General features: G+C 36.5%; 1 protein-coding gene across 2 annotated transcripts in view; it reads left to right on the top strand.

Annotated features, from left to right (window-relative positions):
- Nucleotides 1-17217, top strand: part of ADAM23 (ADAM metallopeptidase domain 23) — a gene marked incomplete at its 5' end in the record, with an annotated part of 164420 nt that overhangs the window by 109017 nt on the left and 38186 nt on the right. For both annotated transcript variants that reach the window (XM_082631139.1, XM_082631140.1), the window contains 6 exons: nucleotides 5904-5975; nucleotides 8083-8246; nucleotides 9485-9569; nucleotides 10330-10420; nucleotides 12961-13009; nucleotides 15315-15414. In XM_082631139.1, coding sequence (XP_082487265.1) covers nucleotides 5904-5975; nucleotides 8083-8246; nucleotides 9485-9569; nucleotides 10330-10420; nucleotides 12961-13009; nucleotides 15315-15414 — 561 coding nt within the window. The remainder of the gene's footprint in view (nucleotides 1-5903; nucleotides 5976-8082; nucleotides 8247-9484; nucleotides 9570-10329; nucleotides 10421-12960; nucleotides 13010-15314; nucleotides 15415-17217) is intronic.

The raw sequence follows: 17217 nt of genomic DNA, 5'->3' as shown, positions 1-17217 counted from the left end.
GAGGGACAGCTGTATACTTAGTACTTGTGCTGTGCTGGTAAATGTTTTATACCTGGCTCTCTGAAGAAAAACCTTGATTTATAATGTTTGTTTATATCCATGGTGTAAATACTCCCACCTTGGCTGATTTCAAGCTACCAAAATGAGGTCATTAAATGAGGACCTGGGAAAAGATGCATCCAGTTGAATCCTGAACTGTTGGGAGCTGGCTCCAGCAACCCACTGCACCACTTTCCAAACTGTTTAGGCCACTTGTAATTTTTGTTGTAATTACATAATTTAATTTTTTAAATTGTATAAACTAAGACAAAGAGTAATTTGCTTTATGAAAACCAAGTTACATTTCTGGAGAGACTTTATAAAGGTGAGACTCTTAAGACATACCCAAGAGTCAGGTATAGGTGAAAAACTTGTGAAAGATTGCAGCAAAAATTCTGATTGCTTTGCAAATATCTTGAAGTCCTTGTTTTTCTTTAAGGAAATCAAAATTAGATTAGTAGACTATAGAATAAGGTTGTGTTTCATACAAAAATGAAAAAGTGAAATTCTAATCAGTAGAAAAGACCTTGAAACCATACAGTTTTAAAAATGATTTAAATTTAAACTTTTGAGTCTCTACTTTAACAGGTGTTTTCTATTAATTAGCAAGCACTGGCTCAATTATGCTGAACATGAAGTTATGCAATAGCATACCTCTTAGTATGGTATGCAGATTTATTTTCTGTACCAGTAGCTTTTAAGTACATTGCTTGAGATATGTCAGTAAGAACCAGAATTATTGGAATTACATACAATTAAAAAAAAAGAATTACATACAATTTAGGACAGATCTTCCCTGATAGGAAAGAAAACCAAATGGGTGGGTAGCCGTTTTAGATAATGAAGGCTAAAATATGAGTTTCTGATGGACATTAATTTCCTCGAAACCCCAAGATAATTTTTTCATCTGAATTATTTTTGTTGATTGGGACATTGAGATTTTGTCCAGCTACTTCTCAATCCTTAACATTGTGGCATGTTATGAAATTATGGCTTTAGAAGGTTAAACTTTTTCCAACATCCAATATATACTTTTAAAGTAGTGAAAATAATTAAGATATATACAGTGCCTTTAAATTCACAAAGTGCATTCACATACAGCTGGTAATTGATAGAAGAATTCTCCAACCCATGACTTGTAATTCCAAATCTCTTGTTCTACCAAATCTCTATTAGGAAAATACATGAAGCCATTAATCGGAGAGCAGATTTCAGTAACTATACAAATAGGAAATGATAATTTTTTAAACATTGTATATATATTGAATTTATTTGTAAATCTTTTAAAATGGGAAGCATTTAAATAATCTTGTCTTTATCTTACGAATAGTAAAATAATGCCCTCCTTTAAAATATTGTTTTTGTAAATAGAAAATTTCTAATATTATACCGTATAGTCTGTAATAAAGTTACGTTATTTAGGCTACCAGATCTTTTAATGGTAAATTTTGGTAATTTGTTTTATTATTATTATTAAAATGAGTGAGAACTAGGAATGCATACATTTATCTTTGAAACCAGAAAAAAACCCTGTAATTTGTACTGATAAGTTTGGAGGGAATACATGTTAGGAAGTGAAAAAAAAATGAAAGCCTTTATTATTGAGTGATAGTAATGCCTAAAGTAGAAGGAAATTACCTAAGAAGACTTCTACTGGTTTTTTTAAAATTGAAGTGTAGTTGATTTACAGTATTTCAGGTGTACAGCAAAGTGATACAGTTACACAGATTCTTTTCCATTATAGGTTATTACAAGGTATTAAATATAGTTCCCTGTGCTATACAGTAAGTCCTTGTTAGATTTCTACTATTTTAATAAATATTGCATCGATGCAATAGAACTAAATAGATTCCTTTTCTTTTAAGACCAAGTTATACTCTAGTCCATAATAGTCCCAAATAAGTGTGTCATTTTATAAGAATTTTTTTTCTTTTGAGAGTTGAGAAAAGTTCTTTTTTAAAGGTGTGCTTTATATGAGATGAAGATTGTTTTTGAATTTGAATGCTTCAAAGAAGGGATGGATCAGAGTACTTAAATTCACATGTTGAAAGTAAAACTAAACTAGAATAATTGACATCTATTCTTTAGTAACTGGAGATTTGCTACTGGATTTTAAAATGTCATCCCACTGACAGTACTCATTTTATAATCTTTGTGCTAGATGAGGCAGCACACTTATTTTGATAACTATCACCCTCAGGTTGAAAGTCAAGCTCTAATTTTAATTTTTTTCAAAAAGCAAATACCTTAAGGATTGTGTTTATTCAGACAGGAAAAGCAAATTTGGCACTTTAAATGTAAATTATTTTCAGTGATCGGAAAATGTGGAAATAAATTCTATCATAAATGGAGATTTCACGTTTTTCTTTGTAAAATTAATTCTCATTCATGAAGAAAGTAGAAACATTTTGCCTACATTTACATTCACACTTACCTCTTTAATTCATAGTAACCTTTCTGAAAAAAATGCAGATATCTTATTTTGAACAAGCATCATATATTATCAGTAGCTTTCAATTAGAAAAGAAAAAAATCCCTCAATTTTATATAAAGCATTTTAGTAGCAGGCTGGCAGAGTCCAACTTGTGAGCCAATTAAAGCCTTATAGCGGTCTGCCAAACATTTCTTTGAGCCACTTCGGCTCAATATAAATATTAAAAACCTATTCTATTAGAAAATTAGTTGAAATATTTTAAAGTGCATGAAAAACAAATGTTTTTCTTACATCGTTGCTATATCCTTATGTACATAGGTGCAAATATGAAAGGATAGCTCATGTATTTTTTAATTTAAACCTCATTTGGTTTCCTTCTTTGAAAGCCACTATATTTTATAGGAACCCAACATATTATGATTTCTCATCAATAATCATGATTTACTAGGAGCATACATAAATATTTTATATGACTTGTTAACTGAACAAGTTTATCTCCTATGTCAACCCAGGGTAAGCATTGAATTTCAGCTTTGTGATCTTGGATAAGTTATTTGTGCTCTCTGAGCCTCACTTTCCAAATTTATAAAGATAGGGATAATAAAACCTACCTCACTGAGTTGTGAGGAGCAAATATTTGTTGTAGGAGAAATACTAATGATAGACCCTAGTAAATCCTAGGTGCTCAATTACATGGAATTTCAAGTGAATAAATCTAGTGGTTATTCTTTGTCCTTATTGTACTTGCCTTCTCAGTAGCATGGGACACAGCTGATTACTCTTTCCTGTTTGAAACATTTTCTTAATCTTTTAGCTTCTATGACACAATAGCTTTCTCACCTCACTGGCCATTTCTTCTTAGTCTTTTATGTCTGGCCTCTAGAGTTATGGGAGTGCCCCATAGCTTGATTTGGGGCTCTCTTTTCTTTCTATAACTCTTCCTCAAGTGATCACTTCCAGTCTTAAGTCTTTAAAATATATCATGACTTAAATTCATCACTCTCAACTTTATACTCTAGCCTTCTGTGTTCCATAGTTCTATATTCAACTGCCTACTTGACATCTTTACTTCAGTATTGAATAGGCATCCCACATTTAACATTTCTAAATCAGAACTCTTGGTTCCCTAGTTCTAAACTGCCCTCCCCCAGTCTTTCTCATTATTTTAAATGGCACCTCCCCCACCCCCAGCTATTCAAGTTCAAAACCTAGGAGTCATCTTTTTTTCTTCTCTTTCCTTACCTTCCAACATCCTATAATGACATCCAGCCTTCATTATTTTTTTACCTGGACTATTGCAGCAGTTTCCCAACAGGTGTCTCTGCATGCATTCTTGACCCTTTCTAATTCACTCACCTCACAGCAGGCAGAGTAATCTTTCTAAAAAGAAAACCAGAGGGAATTCTCTGGCGGTCCAGTGGTTAGGACTCTGCGCTCCCACTGCAGTGGGCATGGGTTCGATCCCTGGTCAGGGAACTAAAAAATCCTGCAAGACAAAAATAAAGAAAATCAGAGAATTGGAAGTTATAAATATGAAATAAATGGAAAACTTCACATTTTAATACTTTTAAAGTCCTCATTGTTTTTAACTTACATGTCATGTTTTCCATGACCATTATACTACAAAAAGACATATCCCTAAAGGACAAATAAATGTTCAGAAGCAAAATAAAATTCATTTGAACAGATATGTAACACCACTGCATTAGAATAGGTGTTAGCTAATATTTTCCCTTTCTTTTTGTGATAAGTGCTTCTTCATGTCGGGACTTCTTTTTTTTTTTAAGTGTACAATTCAGTGACATTTAGTACCTTCACTATGTGGTGCAAACTCTGTCTAGTTTCAAAACATTTCATCACCCCAAAGAGACTTATTGTTGATACTTTTGCTTTTACTGTGTTGGCCAAAAAGTAAGATGTTACGGAAACACCCGAACGAACTTTTTGGCCAACCCAATATTTTAAAGGATATCTTTGAAGTTTTCCAGCTTGTGGAATTTGCTAGGCAACTTAAAATGCTGAGCTCTTACAACAACTTCTTTATGCTAAGTTAAAAAAAAAACTGTTAAAATGTCTCACTGTGTCCTCACATGGTGGAAGGGACTAGGGATCTCTCTGGAGCCTCTTTTATAAGGCACTAATCCCATTCATGATGGCTCCACCCTCATAACCTAAGTACCGCTCAGAGGTCCCACATCCTAATACCATCATTTTGAGGGTGGGGATTTCAGCATGAATTTTGGGGGCACACAAACATTCACACCATTGCAAATATTATAAATAGTCATAAATTAATGAATGCTACTAATAACACAATACTAAGTTATTGCACATTTATCATAGGTTGTCAGTATGCTCAGTATTATTAAATATATATATATATATATATATCAGATCTATAAGCATTAAGACATATTCTTCATTTAAAAAACATAGTAACAGGGTTAAAGAGAGAATGAAATGAAGGGGGTCTGACAAATTTATAATGTGAAAATGGGCAAAGGAGAAGAAAATAATATCATGCTATTCCAACATGGAAGTATTTTTAATCTTTATGAAGATGCATTATTTTTATAATTATAAATGAAGTCAAATTTTAAAGACATGGTGCAAACCTGATTCAGTAGTTTTGAGGATGTTTTTCTTTTTCCTCAGCAGAGGGCATGATCCCCCCGTGGTAAACCTTAGTTTTTAAATGTCCTCTCAAAGCCATATTAATTGCAGTGCTCCTTGCTAAAACTGTAGCCCTTTAGATGTTATGTAATTATTCTATTACTTTACTTTATTTTCCTAAGTGATCATAAATAACCATAAGCAACTATACACTATCGGCACACTTCAGTTTTACTTTTTGTCTCTTCTTTGTTTTGACTTCTGAGCCATCAAAAGCAAAAGGCTTCATTTGGAGAAGGCATTCTTCTGAAAGAATATACTAAAATGTACGACAGACACGTTCCATATCATGGACTGAATCTGAAGTGTTGCCTAAGAAATTTTCTTGATCTTTGTATGCACTTGAATTCAAGTGAGGAGAGTGTCCAGTTGGGATTAAATTCCTTGATCTAAGCTCTTTATAAACTGGTAAAGTTCATTTCCTTGAAACAAACAAATTAAAAAAAAAAAGGATTGCATTTGTTAGACATTGAGACTGAATTAACAGCTTACTTCTCAAGTGTAAAGTTTCTCACTCAGAATCACTAGGCTGTCTCCATTACCTGGAACATCATGGGTATTTTAGACAGTTATAGTTTTCCTGCCTAACAGAGAAGTAAAATAAGAGCACCACCATATCCAAACACGGCACAAACTAAATTCTGTATTTTTAATCCCTATTTCTACTATTGCTGTCAGATTTCTGTTTTTACAGAATTTTGAAATTTATCATTAAATTATGGTTTGACAGTGACTGATATATCTTTCCTCCTCCCAGTATAAGAAGTGTCGCTCTTCTCATGCGCATACAAACAACTTTGCAAAGTCTGTGGTCAACCTTGTGGATTCTGTAAGTATCCTGGTTTTCTTGAACCTCTTTTTCCAAAGTGGAATGGTTTATATCTCTGTTTGCTTACTTGCTGCTTTAGTTCTTTCTGAGACAAAAGTAAAAATGCTATCCTTATCTCATCTGGCTAATAAGAAATTATAGTGGTCTGCTTCACAAAGGGCAGTGTTATCAGAGTTTCAGGGGACTGTTGAGTTATTCTTGGGATCCCAAAGATGCATTGATATTGCTTCTAAGTGATGTCTAGATATTATTGTCACAAGAGTCTAGCTAGGACAAAAATACTGGAGAAAATTAGCTACCGAAAAGAGTGTAAATTAAACTTGGCAAATGAGACTTTATTAATAATAATCAGTTGAGCTTATCATCTTAAATATAAGGCAGAAGAACTAATAGATTGAGGTGGATTATGTTTGGAGGATATAGGCAATACAAAAAAATTTTCTTTAAAAGAACCCAAATTTATTTTCTTCGTGTCCCCATAAGAATGCTTCAGACTTTATTTTTAGATGACAGAATTAAGTGCAGTCCCCAAATAAAGCTAATTTAAAACAGTAAAATGTATATCTTCTTAAAAAGACTTCTATAAATCTTTCTTATTGAGATTTTTTCCTCCTCCTCTCATTCTGTCAGTTACAGAGAATAATGGTTAAGATTTTCTTCCTTTTTCCTTTAGATAGGAAATCCGTAAATGTGAATATTATTCATTATGTTCCAATAAATAATTCAATTTGACTAGTCATAAATATAGCATAGTATTTTGTGTATTCTAATGTAAAGCGCTGTTTTGCTCAGCTAAATGTATGTTTATCTGATATTTATTGTATGTTCCCTCTTAACTGGGAAAAAAAACCTTTATAAATTGCTTAATATCTAAATGATACTTATATTCTTTAAAGAACTGCCTTCTTTTTTGCCTTTTAAACAGTCCAAAAGTCTCCAATCACATAAACACTCATAACATATAATACGTGGTAGGCACAGCTGAGCCGTATAAAATGGGTGCGGGGTAATAGAGTAGCATGTAGCGTTAGGATTGAAATTCTGAAAGCCAGTTATCACCTGCTTTATTAATTTTCTTTAATTTCAGCCCTTGTCAGTCTTCTCAGAGGAAAACTATAAGTGGATATGAAAAAGAGAATATTAAACACACCTTTCCCTCTGCCCCAGATGTTTACTTGGTAGAATCGCTGTGTTTGTCATTTCACCATGATTGAACAGAATCACATCTTGCAAAGTGTCATTTTTATTTGGATTTACCATACAAGGTTCTGAAGCTGACCAACTAATTTTTTTTAAAAGACGTTACACTTAACTCACCCCCTGTTGTAAAACCATTATAGCTTCACGTTGATTTACGCATGATAATATTTCCTTTCCTCAGTGTGTTCTAAGATCATCCGTTATTTTCTTAATTAGCTTGAAAATAGGACAAAATGACAACATTCATCAAAATTGCTTACATGTGTGAATTATTTAGCTACTGGGCCAAAAGCAGAAAATTACAATTTAAATATTGTGAGTGATGTCACCCTGTGGTGAGGGTGACATAGGTAATGTAAATCTGCTTTTCCCTCTTTTGGCCTCAGATCGTGATTCTCTTCCACTGTTATTTTACTTTTCATACAACAAGGCTTCCAAGGGCAAGCCAGCCATGGTGTTAGTGCTTGTCCAAGGATTTAGTGATCTGTTCCAATATGACCAGGAGTAACTGGTCATATCACACTTACTCAGAACCAGTATATCAGGCTCCAACCTGTTATCTCCTATGAGGTTTGGAAAGGTGATTTTACTAAACCCTGTTTTGAACTTATGTCCAGACTTTAGAATCGTGATACTCCTAGTATAGATCCCCTAGTGAGATGCCTGGCTGCTAAAGGTGCTGATTTGGGATTGCAGTAACTTTGTAGGAGAGGCTGAGTTGTATGATTGTTCTTTCTTTTTGCTCTTGGAAAAGAGAAAGGAAAGAAGATTCTCTTTGATGAGCTAATTCTGACATCGTGTTCTCCTCTCACCTCCCCTTCCTGTCCTTCCGCTGACTCTGAAACACTGACTGTGCATGTTTGACCCAGTGTTTTCCTCCTGCACCTGTCCTGTTGTATACCCTCAGATTTACAAGGAGCAGCTTAATACCAGGGTTGTCCTGGTGGCTGTAGAGACCTGGACTGAGAAGGATCATATTGACATCACCACCAACCCTGTGCAGATGCTCCACGAATTCTCCAAATACCGGCAGCGTATCAGGCAGCACGCTGATGCTGTGCATCTCATCTCGTACGTATCCCCAGCCCTTGGCTTGACGTTGATCTTTATCCCTTTATTGTATCAGTTAGGTTATATATCAATGAATCAATCCTGAACAAGTTTGAGGTTGATTCCTCTGTTACACAAGAAGCACAGCAGTAGGCTGCCCAGTGCTGGAATGGTGGTTCCACAGTCAGGAGATTTACTTTCAGAGCACATCTGCACCTTCAGACCTTCCATCCTCAGGGTCAACTCGTGATTCAAGACAGCTGCTGACACTCCAGCCTTCATCACAGGCAGCAGGAATGCCAGGGAGGGAGGATTGCGAAAGGGCCCTCCTTCCAGCTGAGTTAGCTCCTTGAAAGCAGATTTCCTGAAGGCTTGCACACATCACTTTCACCAACAAATCATTTGCTAGATCTTTTTTTTTTTAATTTTTATTGGGGTATAGTTGGTTTACAATGTTGTGTTAGTTTCAGGTGTACAGCAAAGTGAAAATGAACTATTGACTAAAATTGACGTTTCATCTCTAAGGAAAAGGGGTGCTTTGCTCACTTTTTTTTTTTTTTTTTTGCGGTATGCGGGCCTCTCACTGCTGTGGCCTCCCCCGCTGCGGAGCACAGGCTCCGGACGCGCAGGCCCAGCGGCCATGGCTCACGGGCCCAGCCGCTCCGCGGCATATGGGATCCTCCCAGACCGGGGCACGAACCCGTATCCCCTGCATCGGCAGGCAGACTCTCAACCACTGCGCCACCAGGGAGGCCCTTTGCTCACTTTTGATATCATAAGTTGCTCCCTTCCCCGCCTGGTGGCTAAGCTGTTTTCAGACAGTCCTCTAAGTTTCTGTCCTGGGATCAAACCAACCAAAGTCCTCCTTCCTTTCTTCTCACCTGTTACTCTTTGCTTTTCTCTCAGTGTTTCATCACCAATTTACAATCATCAATATTTTGTATAACTACTCTATAGTCTCTACTAGAAAAGAGTCAAGGGCTGTTGTCTGTTTATCTTTGTGCCCTCAGTTCCTGTGCCAGTACATGATGCTTAGTTAGGTGCTCAGTTGATGTTTGCTCAACTGAGATTATTTAACATAACATTAATCTAAAGGTATTTATGATAACATACATTTAAAGGTATTTAAAATACAGTTTTTGGTTTTCTAAAGGAGGGTTGGTTTGGGGTATTCAATGTAGGACAATAGACATATTTGCAGAGAGTTGAAATATAATGGTCACTACATTGGTTTCCTAATAGCGCTTATTTTTCCTAAGGCGTGTGACATTCCACTATAAGAGAAGCAGCCTGAGTTACTTTGGAGGTGTCTGTTCTCGCACAAGGGGAGTTGGTGTGAATGAGGTAAATGTTATCAGTTTTCCTAAAGTAGGAGCTTTATCTGTGCATCTAGTCTCTTTCTTCCCCATGGCCTAGTTTACTTCCCTTTTCAGGCCTGTTTTAGAATGATAATGACATTGAGACTATAGTATGAGTGGTTCGTATTAGTAAATAGAGCCCAAAGTGGTCTTTGGTGTTAGAAGAGAGGTATTGTTTCATATCATAATGATAGTTTTTCATATTTATCAGGCAGATGCAAACCAAAGATTGGCCCAGAAATTTCTTGGCCTCTATAGATAAGTTTTTATAAGCTTGTTTATCCTTCTTTTATGACTTTTTTAAAAAGTTATTTGCTCTTCTGCCTATGTTAGGTTTAACACATCCCAAAAGTCGAACCAACCAAATCTAAACCTTGGTCAATACCTGAATCTATTATACCAGGTTATCCCAGTAGCCAGCATTCAGTGGAGACCTCTCTTGACAGATTTGTAGTAAGTTGAATTTATTCTTGGTTTGGTATGAATTGAAACAGGGCACAGCCTTTTATGATTTTATGTTTCCATGTGAGAACATCAAGTTTTGAGAGATGCCACATAGTAAGAGAGGCTTTCTGCTTCTTGGGCCCAGTTGCAAGGAAGAAGTGGTAAGGGGCATAAGCCGTCTTTTGATGCTGTGAGGCTCTACTTAGGGGACTGAGATGAAATGTGGTCATGATTAAGAAATAATAACTAGCTTTGTGCCCTCTCTCAAATGTTTCCCACACACTTTCAACTCTGAAAAACAGTATGGTCTTCCAATGGCAGTGGCACAAGTATTATCGCAGAGTTTGGCTCAAAACCTTGGAATCCAGTGGGAACCTTCTAGCAGAAAGCCAAGTATGTACATTGACCTTCTTACTTTCATGTGCCATTCTGTCTGTATAATGCATGTCCGGTCAATAAAGAAATGTTTTTCATTTCTAAGTCATAATACCTTAACTGTAGTGTATCTCCTTCCTCTAAACAATGATAAGATGAGCAATTTAAGGTAATTCTTAATCTGTGTGGGTTGGAGAAATGTCCCTTTCAAAGTCCATAAAATCATACTTTCTCAGGGCATGATCAGCTCTTTCTCACACTGCAGAATGTTGGGGTGGGTGGTGGTGAATACTCACCCTCTGGATTCTAACCAGTTGAGGATAGCCACAAGATGTCAGTGAAGCTCCACCACAAGTACAGTTGGATCAGAAAATAGCTTAGGCCTAGAGTTAAAAGGAGCTCAAACGCTAATTAAACTTACCCATCTACTTACCTCTAATTAAACTTACCTTCCTAGTACCATCAGAAACATTGGAGAAGCTTCCTGTACAGGCAGTCCCGTCCTGGACCTTTTAAACATGGGGGCAGATGATAGAGAATAACTCTCCTCTACTGGGCAGGCAGGCCAAGAGAAGCAGCCACAAATCCCATCCAGTGGGAAAACACAGCTGATGACTGCTGGATGTCACTCTCCTCTTTAACCAGAGGAGATGCAGATGGAAAGACAGGGCTGAGATTCTAGTGGCGAAGTGTTGAAGGCCCACAATAATTTTAGGGGGCCCTTGAACGTTTTTAACTTTTTTTTTTTTTTTGGTGGTATGCGGGCCTCTCACTGTTGTGGCCTCTCCCATTACGGAGCACAAGCTCCGGATGCGCAGGCCCAGCAGCCATGGCTCACGGGCCCAGCCGCTCTGCGGCATGTGGGATCTTCCCACACTGGGGCATGAACCTGTGTCCCCTGCATCGGCAGGCGGACTCTCAACCACTGCGCCACCGGGGAAGCCCTTTAACTTCTTTTAAAATCGGTATAAAATCCAACTTGGATTATATTCCTCTTTATATCAATACACTAGTAAAATATAATTTCTAACACACTTTTGTGGCAGAAGGCAAAATTGCCTAGGGCACACACAATGAGATCCTGTGGAAAGAAAAACCTGAGGTATTCACTCCTAATCTGTTACCTAGGAATTAAGTGGAAATCTACCCCCCTCAGTGAAAATATCAGATGCTAGGAATAAAGGTCCCCCTCTCTACCACAGCCTCCCTAAAGAAGAAGAGGACAAAAATCTACCTTAACATTATCCTATATTTTATACTTTTTGACTACTATCAGATAATTAATACATAGTGTTATGGAAACTTGAAGCAAAATATATATCCAGGATGTCTTGATTCCCTTTAAGGGCATATTAAGTCATCACTTTATGGGTACATTAAGTCTGGTGGCATTGAGCAAATCTCTACAAACTTTCATCTATTGATTTCTTGCTCAGAGTATTTGCTTTCCCAGGGAAACACATAGTACACATTAAAGGAAGTGATTCAGGTTTCACTGGCTGGCATCAATACCTGAAAACCAGAAAGGAGTAGAACCAGGTTTATGTCCTTGTTTGAAAAGCCCGGAGCCAGGAAGAGGCCAGTGCTGGGGGCAGCTGAGAGATATTGCTGAGTCAGATGAAGGAGTAAGGTGAGCAATAGGCTTCATTACTAATGCCGGGCATAATTCCTTCCTAAAATTCTTTATTCCTTTGTGAATTGTTTAGGTAGGTTCATTCTGTACTTTGAATTTTTAAAGATCCATTTGGAAGTCTTTCTTTAAAAATATCTTTGTCTATCATAGGAAAGAGAATAGGAAAAAATAAATGAAAAGGACAGCCCGTCATGATACCCATATGTCCATCTGTGGTATCTATGTTAAGTTTATGGTTGTTATTTAATTTAGATGATTTTACATTTCTATTTTAGATTTCTCTCTTTTGCTGAACCTTTTAGCTCAGTGTTCTTCAAGTCTCTGGCTGATTCTTGCTTTGACTCCAGCAAATTGAATTCTCTCCTCTAACGTCCGGTGTGGTCTGTGAGCAGGACTTCAGTGAGGACTCATTGCATTTGTGCAGTAGAGCTTTGTAGTTCCCAGAGAGCACACAGACTACCCTCTCATGTGAGCCCCAGAACCACCCTGGGAGATAGGGAGATGCATTCGCATTTTAGAGGTGGAAACACTGAGACCCAAGAAATGCTAAGTCACTTGCCTATGAAACTCTCTCATCACACAGAACTTGGACTAGAACTCAGGCTTTACAATCTCTAGACCAGGTACTCTTCATTAAACATTGGCACTAGGAACTTAGTTGAATTCTCTGAGTTACAAAAATGAAGAGAGGCACAATTTTATTTCTTGCAGCTGTTGTCTTAGGAAGCACGCTGTACTGTTGGAAAGGAAAAAGAAATATTGATTTAAAAGAAATAGGTTTTGTTTGGTGAGACTTCACATTCTGTACCTGTCTGACATGGAATTGGTAATAAGGAGCTATTTCAAGAGCTGTGATGCAAATTAAAGATGTGACTTTTGTTGTTTCCCCTTTCTTTTGTTGCTTTTTATTGTTTCATTGGACTAGAATGTGACTGCACAGAATCCTGGGGTGGCTGCATCATGGAGGAGACGGGGTAAATTTTCATTGTACATGCATTTGTTATACACCTTTTACTGAAATTGTTACCTATAATTAGATATACAGTCTCTCAGGTACTGGTCTTTTAGGCTAAGCCTTAGAATAAATTCAATAATTCATTGTCTGATATTTTAAAAAATGAAATGGCTAGTTTACTTTATACTTTAATTTTTTATTAAAGTTGGTAATAAAAGTAAAATAAAGTGACCACTTCTACATCTATTAACCCTTAAAGGAAGCACATGATTAAATGCTTCTAAGTTTAGTGGATGCATTAATTTTTTAGTAGTTAGGATAAAAGCTGGTTGTCTAAACTGTCAGTGAAAACCAATTTAGTCAACAATTTATATTTTAAGGAACTCGTAAATAGACATGTTTACTGTAATAAAATTGGACTGTATTCCTTATATAATCAATAAAGCTTTTTTAAACAAATTAAGACAGATTTATCGTGTCTAGGTGGTCTTCTACTGATAGACATTTGAATAGTTGCTCACCTAACTCCTGTATCCTATTGTAGATAATTTGGAAACTAGAGGGTTGCTGTTGCATCTGTGAACCAAGGCCTAGAAACATTGCCCTCTTTCCCAGGGACCCCTGCCCCATGGGAGCCACTGCCACAAGGCCTCCTAAGCTACATCCCACTCCTAATAGATAGAAGAGGTTTCCTCACTCATGTGTCTCTCCCACTTCCTTTGCCCATGCCAGACATCTGCTCAGCACATCACCATTTCTGGTCCTGCTCCCTCCCTGTGATCCCCAGTTGCCAGAAGCCCTGACCTACTTTTACAGAGTCCCTTCCTTATTTGTGCACCAGGAGTCCAGGGAACAAGAGGTGTGTGAGCATGAAGGCTTGAGGAGAGAGTCAGCCATTATGCTTGCTACTTTAGAACACATGTTTCTAGAAATGTAGTTTAAACTTGAAACCGTTAGCTTTCATGCTCCCCCTCCCCTGATGCCTCCTACAGAATGGTAACACCATTCATAATACTGGTTCTATCGGGAGAGGTCTTCTGTCTTCTAAACTTCCAGTTTCTAAATGGATTTCTAGACTGACTACCCATAGGATATAATAAAATTATTTAAGCTTAATTTGTATTTTCTCAAGTATATGTTTCTACATAGTTCTTGTAAGACATCACTGTCAACAATGGTAGATTTCACCTACTTCCATACACTACCCTCATACATAAGGAAATATAAATCTATTGGATCACATCCTAGAATAAGTGACCTAGTACTCTCAAATCAAATACCATGACAAATATGTCCAAGGAATCAGTGTGTATGACTCAGTGTAACCTTGACCATACGTATAATATTCCCCTATGTACTGACACAGTGATAGTAATTTGATTAACTCACAAAGAGGTTCACTATATTCCTGCAAAATCATGAAGATTACCAAATAGTATTTGAATTTAAGAATAAGGAGCTATTACCTAATTCTAATTCAGAAGGCGCTTACCCTAATTCTGTTTTGACTGTGTGTATATACACATAAAAACATATATAGTCTAACATCTCTTTAGGGTTTCCTTGTTTACCTCAATTGTGTCGCTGAAGCCTGCAATACATAATCTTTAATCAGTTGACCCTCACAGCTTCCTTCTCCAAAGTAAAATCTAGTAGGTTCCCAAGTTCCTTTTATTCAGGACAGAGGCAAAAAAAAAAAAAAACCCAAAAAACCCCTGCTTATCTTTACTGAGACAGAGAATAAAAGTGACTACATTTTTTTTTAACATCTTTATTGGAGTCTAATTGCTTTACAATGTTGTGTTAGTTGCTGCTGTATAACAAAGGGAATCAGCTATATGTATACATATATCCCCATATCTCCTCCCTCTTGCGTCTCCCTCGCATCCTCCCTATCCCACCCTTCTAGGTGGTCACAAAGCACCGAGCTGATCTCCCTGTGCTATGCAGCTGCTTCCCACTAGCTATTTATTTTACATTTGGTAGCGCATATATGTCAGTGCTAGTAACCACATTTTAATATACAGCCTAGATGAAGTTTGGGGATGAACTTTTCAAAAACTCTTTCAAGCCTGAGCACAAAGGGGCTTGACTGCTAAGGAGATTGTAACCTAGCCCCCAAATCTGTGATTTTCTTTGAATTTCTATTTTTACAGACTCTACCACACATACTTAGCAGTTTGAACATAAGTGCCTTGTCAAAGTTTGTGTAGAATCATCTGGATCCAGAGTGATGATTTTATTCTAATTCAGGGTTTTTAATTTTCTTCTCTGATGACTGCTTTTGGTAAATTTTTTACATAATTGATTCTTTATTTCCTCAGGGTATCCCATTCCAGAAAGTTCTCAAAGTGCAGCATTTTGGAGTATAGAGACTTTTTACACAGAGGGGGTGGAGCCTGTCTTTTCAACAGGCCAACAAAGGTTAGTAATTTAGAAAGTGTAATTATTTCTCCATTTTTTTTTACAATGGAACTATGTCAAATATCAGATACTTGGCTTGCAAAGCAGGTTTCTTTCCAACCAGATTAATATTTAATTATAAAAATCTTTATCACATTAAAGATTAAGTCTCGTTTAAGTGAATTACAAGACCATAGTTTCACTGTTCTGAAGCTCTGGTGTTTCAGTGCTAGCTGTACCTCCTCTTGGCCCTCCCCTCCAAAAAACAAACAGACAATCCTTCAATTAAAATATTTTTGAAATTTTCATGTTGGGGTCTTCAATTGCTGCTAAGAGATAGTGGGTTAGATTAAGATACATTACTTTAGCCCATTTCTCTGACAAAAATTCTATTTCCCCTTGACATTTTCTCTAGGGGTATAACTAATTTCTAGGCTTTTCTTACTTTCTTTTTTTTTTTGGCAGGGGGCGGTATGTGTGGTCCATTCTCCCAGATAGAAAGCATTACTAATATCAGCCAGCCAAAAACTGACCCAAAGTATTTATGGACCCCATAAATACAGGCATATATATATATATATATATATATATATATATATTTGTATATATGAAGAGATATATATATCTTTACTTGGGAAGGTCCACATTGTCAATTGGCATTTCATTAAAATTTATATACACAATGTCATATTCTCTTATCAACAATTCCTTAATTCAAAAATTCTGAAAATTGGAAGTATATTTTATGAGTTTGCAGAAAACATAGTGGACGGTACAACTTATCCTGAACTGAAAATCTTCATTTATCCCTCATAGTGTAAGTATTCATAAGTCTTACTGCACAAATGTTACTGCACAAATATTAATGTGTTTGATTATAGGGTGTATACCAGACCCCTCAGGGCTGTTATATAGAACAGCGTAAATGCATCATACTTTTCTAAAATCCAGCAAAGCCAGAATTCTTAAATTAACAGGCTATAGAGATTTTGGATATGGGACTGTCGACCAATAACATGTTTAGAAACGAAGTTGCTTGACAGGCAAAAGGACAGGATTGATGCGAATTAGCAGATGGCATAGACATTCTAACATTGCACATTTCATATTTCTTTTTAAGATACTACATCATAAGTCAAATATAATCCATTGCTATACAAAATGTTTAATAACTCTGCAAATTGAGAGAGCAGTGAAACCATGTTAACCTTTTTAAAAAAAAATCAGTGTCTGATGTCGATAACTGTCAGAATAATTTATTCCTACCCCCATAATTAAGTGATACTGCTAAGTTAGGGATGACACTTTGATGCCTGACAACTGTATAAAATCTCAGTAAGGCTGCAGAAAAAGAAACAGGAATTTTAAAATGACCTTGCATCATTAAACTCAGCTCCCTGCTTTTCATGGCATCGATCTCAATGCAACAGAAATCTGAAAGCTTCAGAGTGTTTAAAATGGGTGCAGTGAGTAATAATGAATTAATGTGAGCTCTTGGCATTTCTGAATTGCAAAGTACATGGCTAATTTTACCTGCCTTGCAGCTCACCAGCTAATTATAAGCCTCATGCCTGAGGAAACAACACTGAGTTGCTTGAAAATACTGAGATCTCTAGCGTGTGTATAAGGATCCATCATTAGATTTCTGAAATTGCCTGTGAGTAGAAAGCAAATTATTCGGATAATGTGGAAAGTAAATAAAAATACACATACATCTTCAGTTTTAAAAATTAGTAAATATGGAATTCTTTCTTTTTAAACAACATATATAGAATAATTTTTTAAAAGCTCCTATGGATTACAGTGGAATAATTTACATGTATG

The sequence above is a fragment of the Mesoplodon mirus genome, assembly GCF_964341445.2.
Source record: "Mesoplodon mirus genome assembly, chromosome: 8".
In the NCBI taxonomy this organism is placed as follows: Eukaryota; Metazoa; Chordata; class Mammalia; order Artiodactyla; family Ziphiidae; genus Mesoplodon; species Mesoplodon mirus.
Note: the sequence above shows the minus strand (reverse complement) of the source record. Positions and strands in the feature narration are given on the sequence as shown.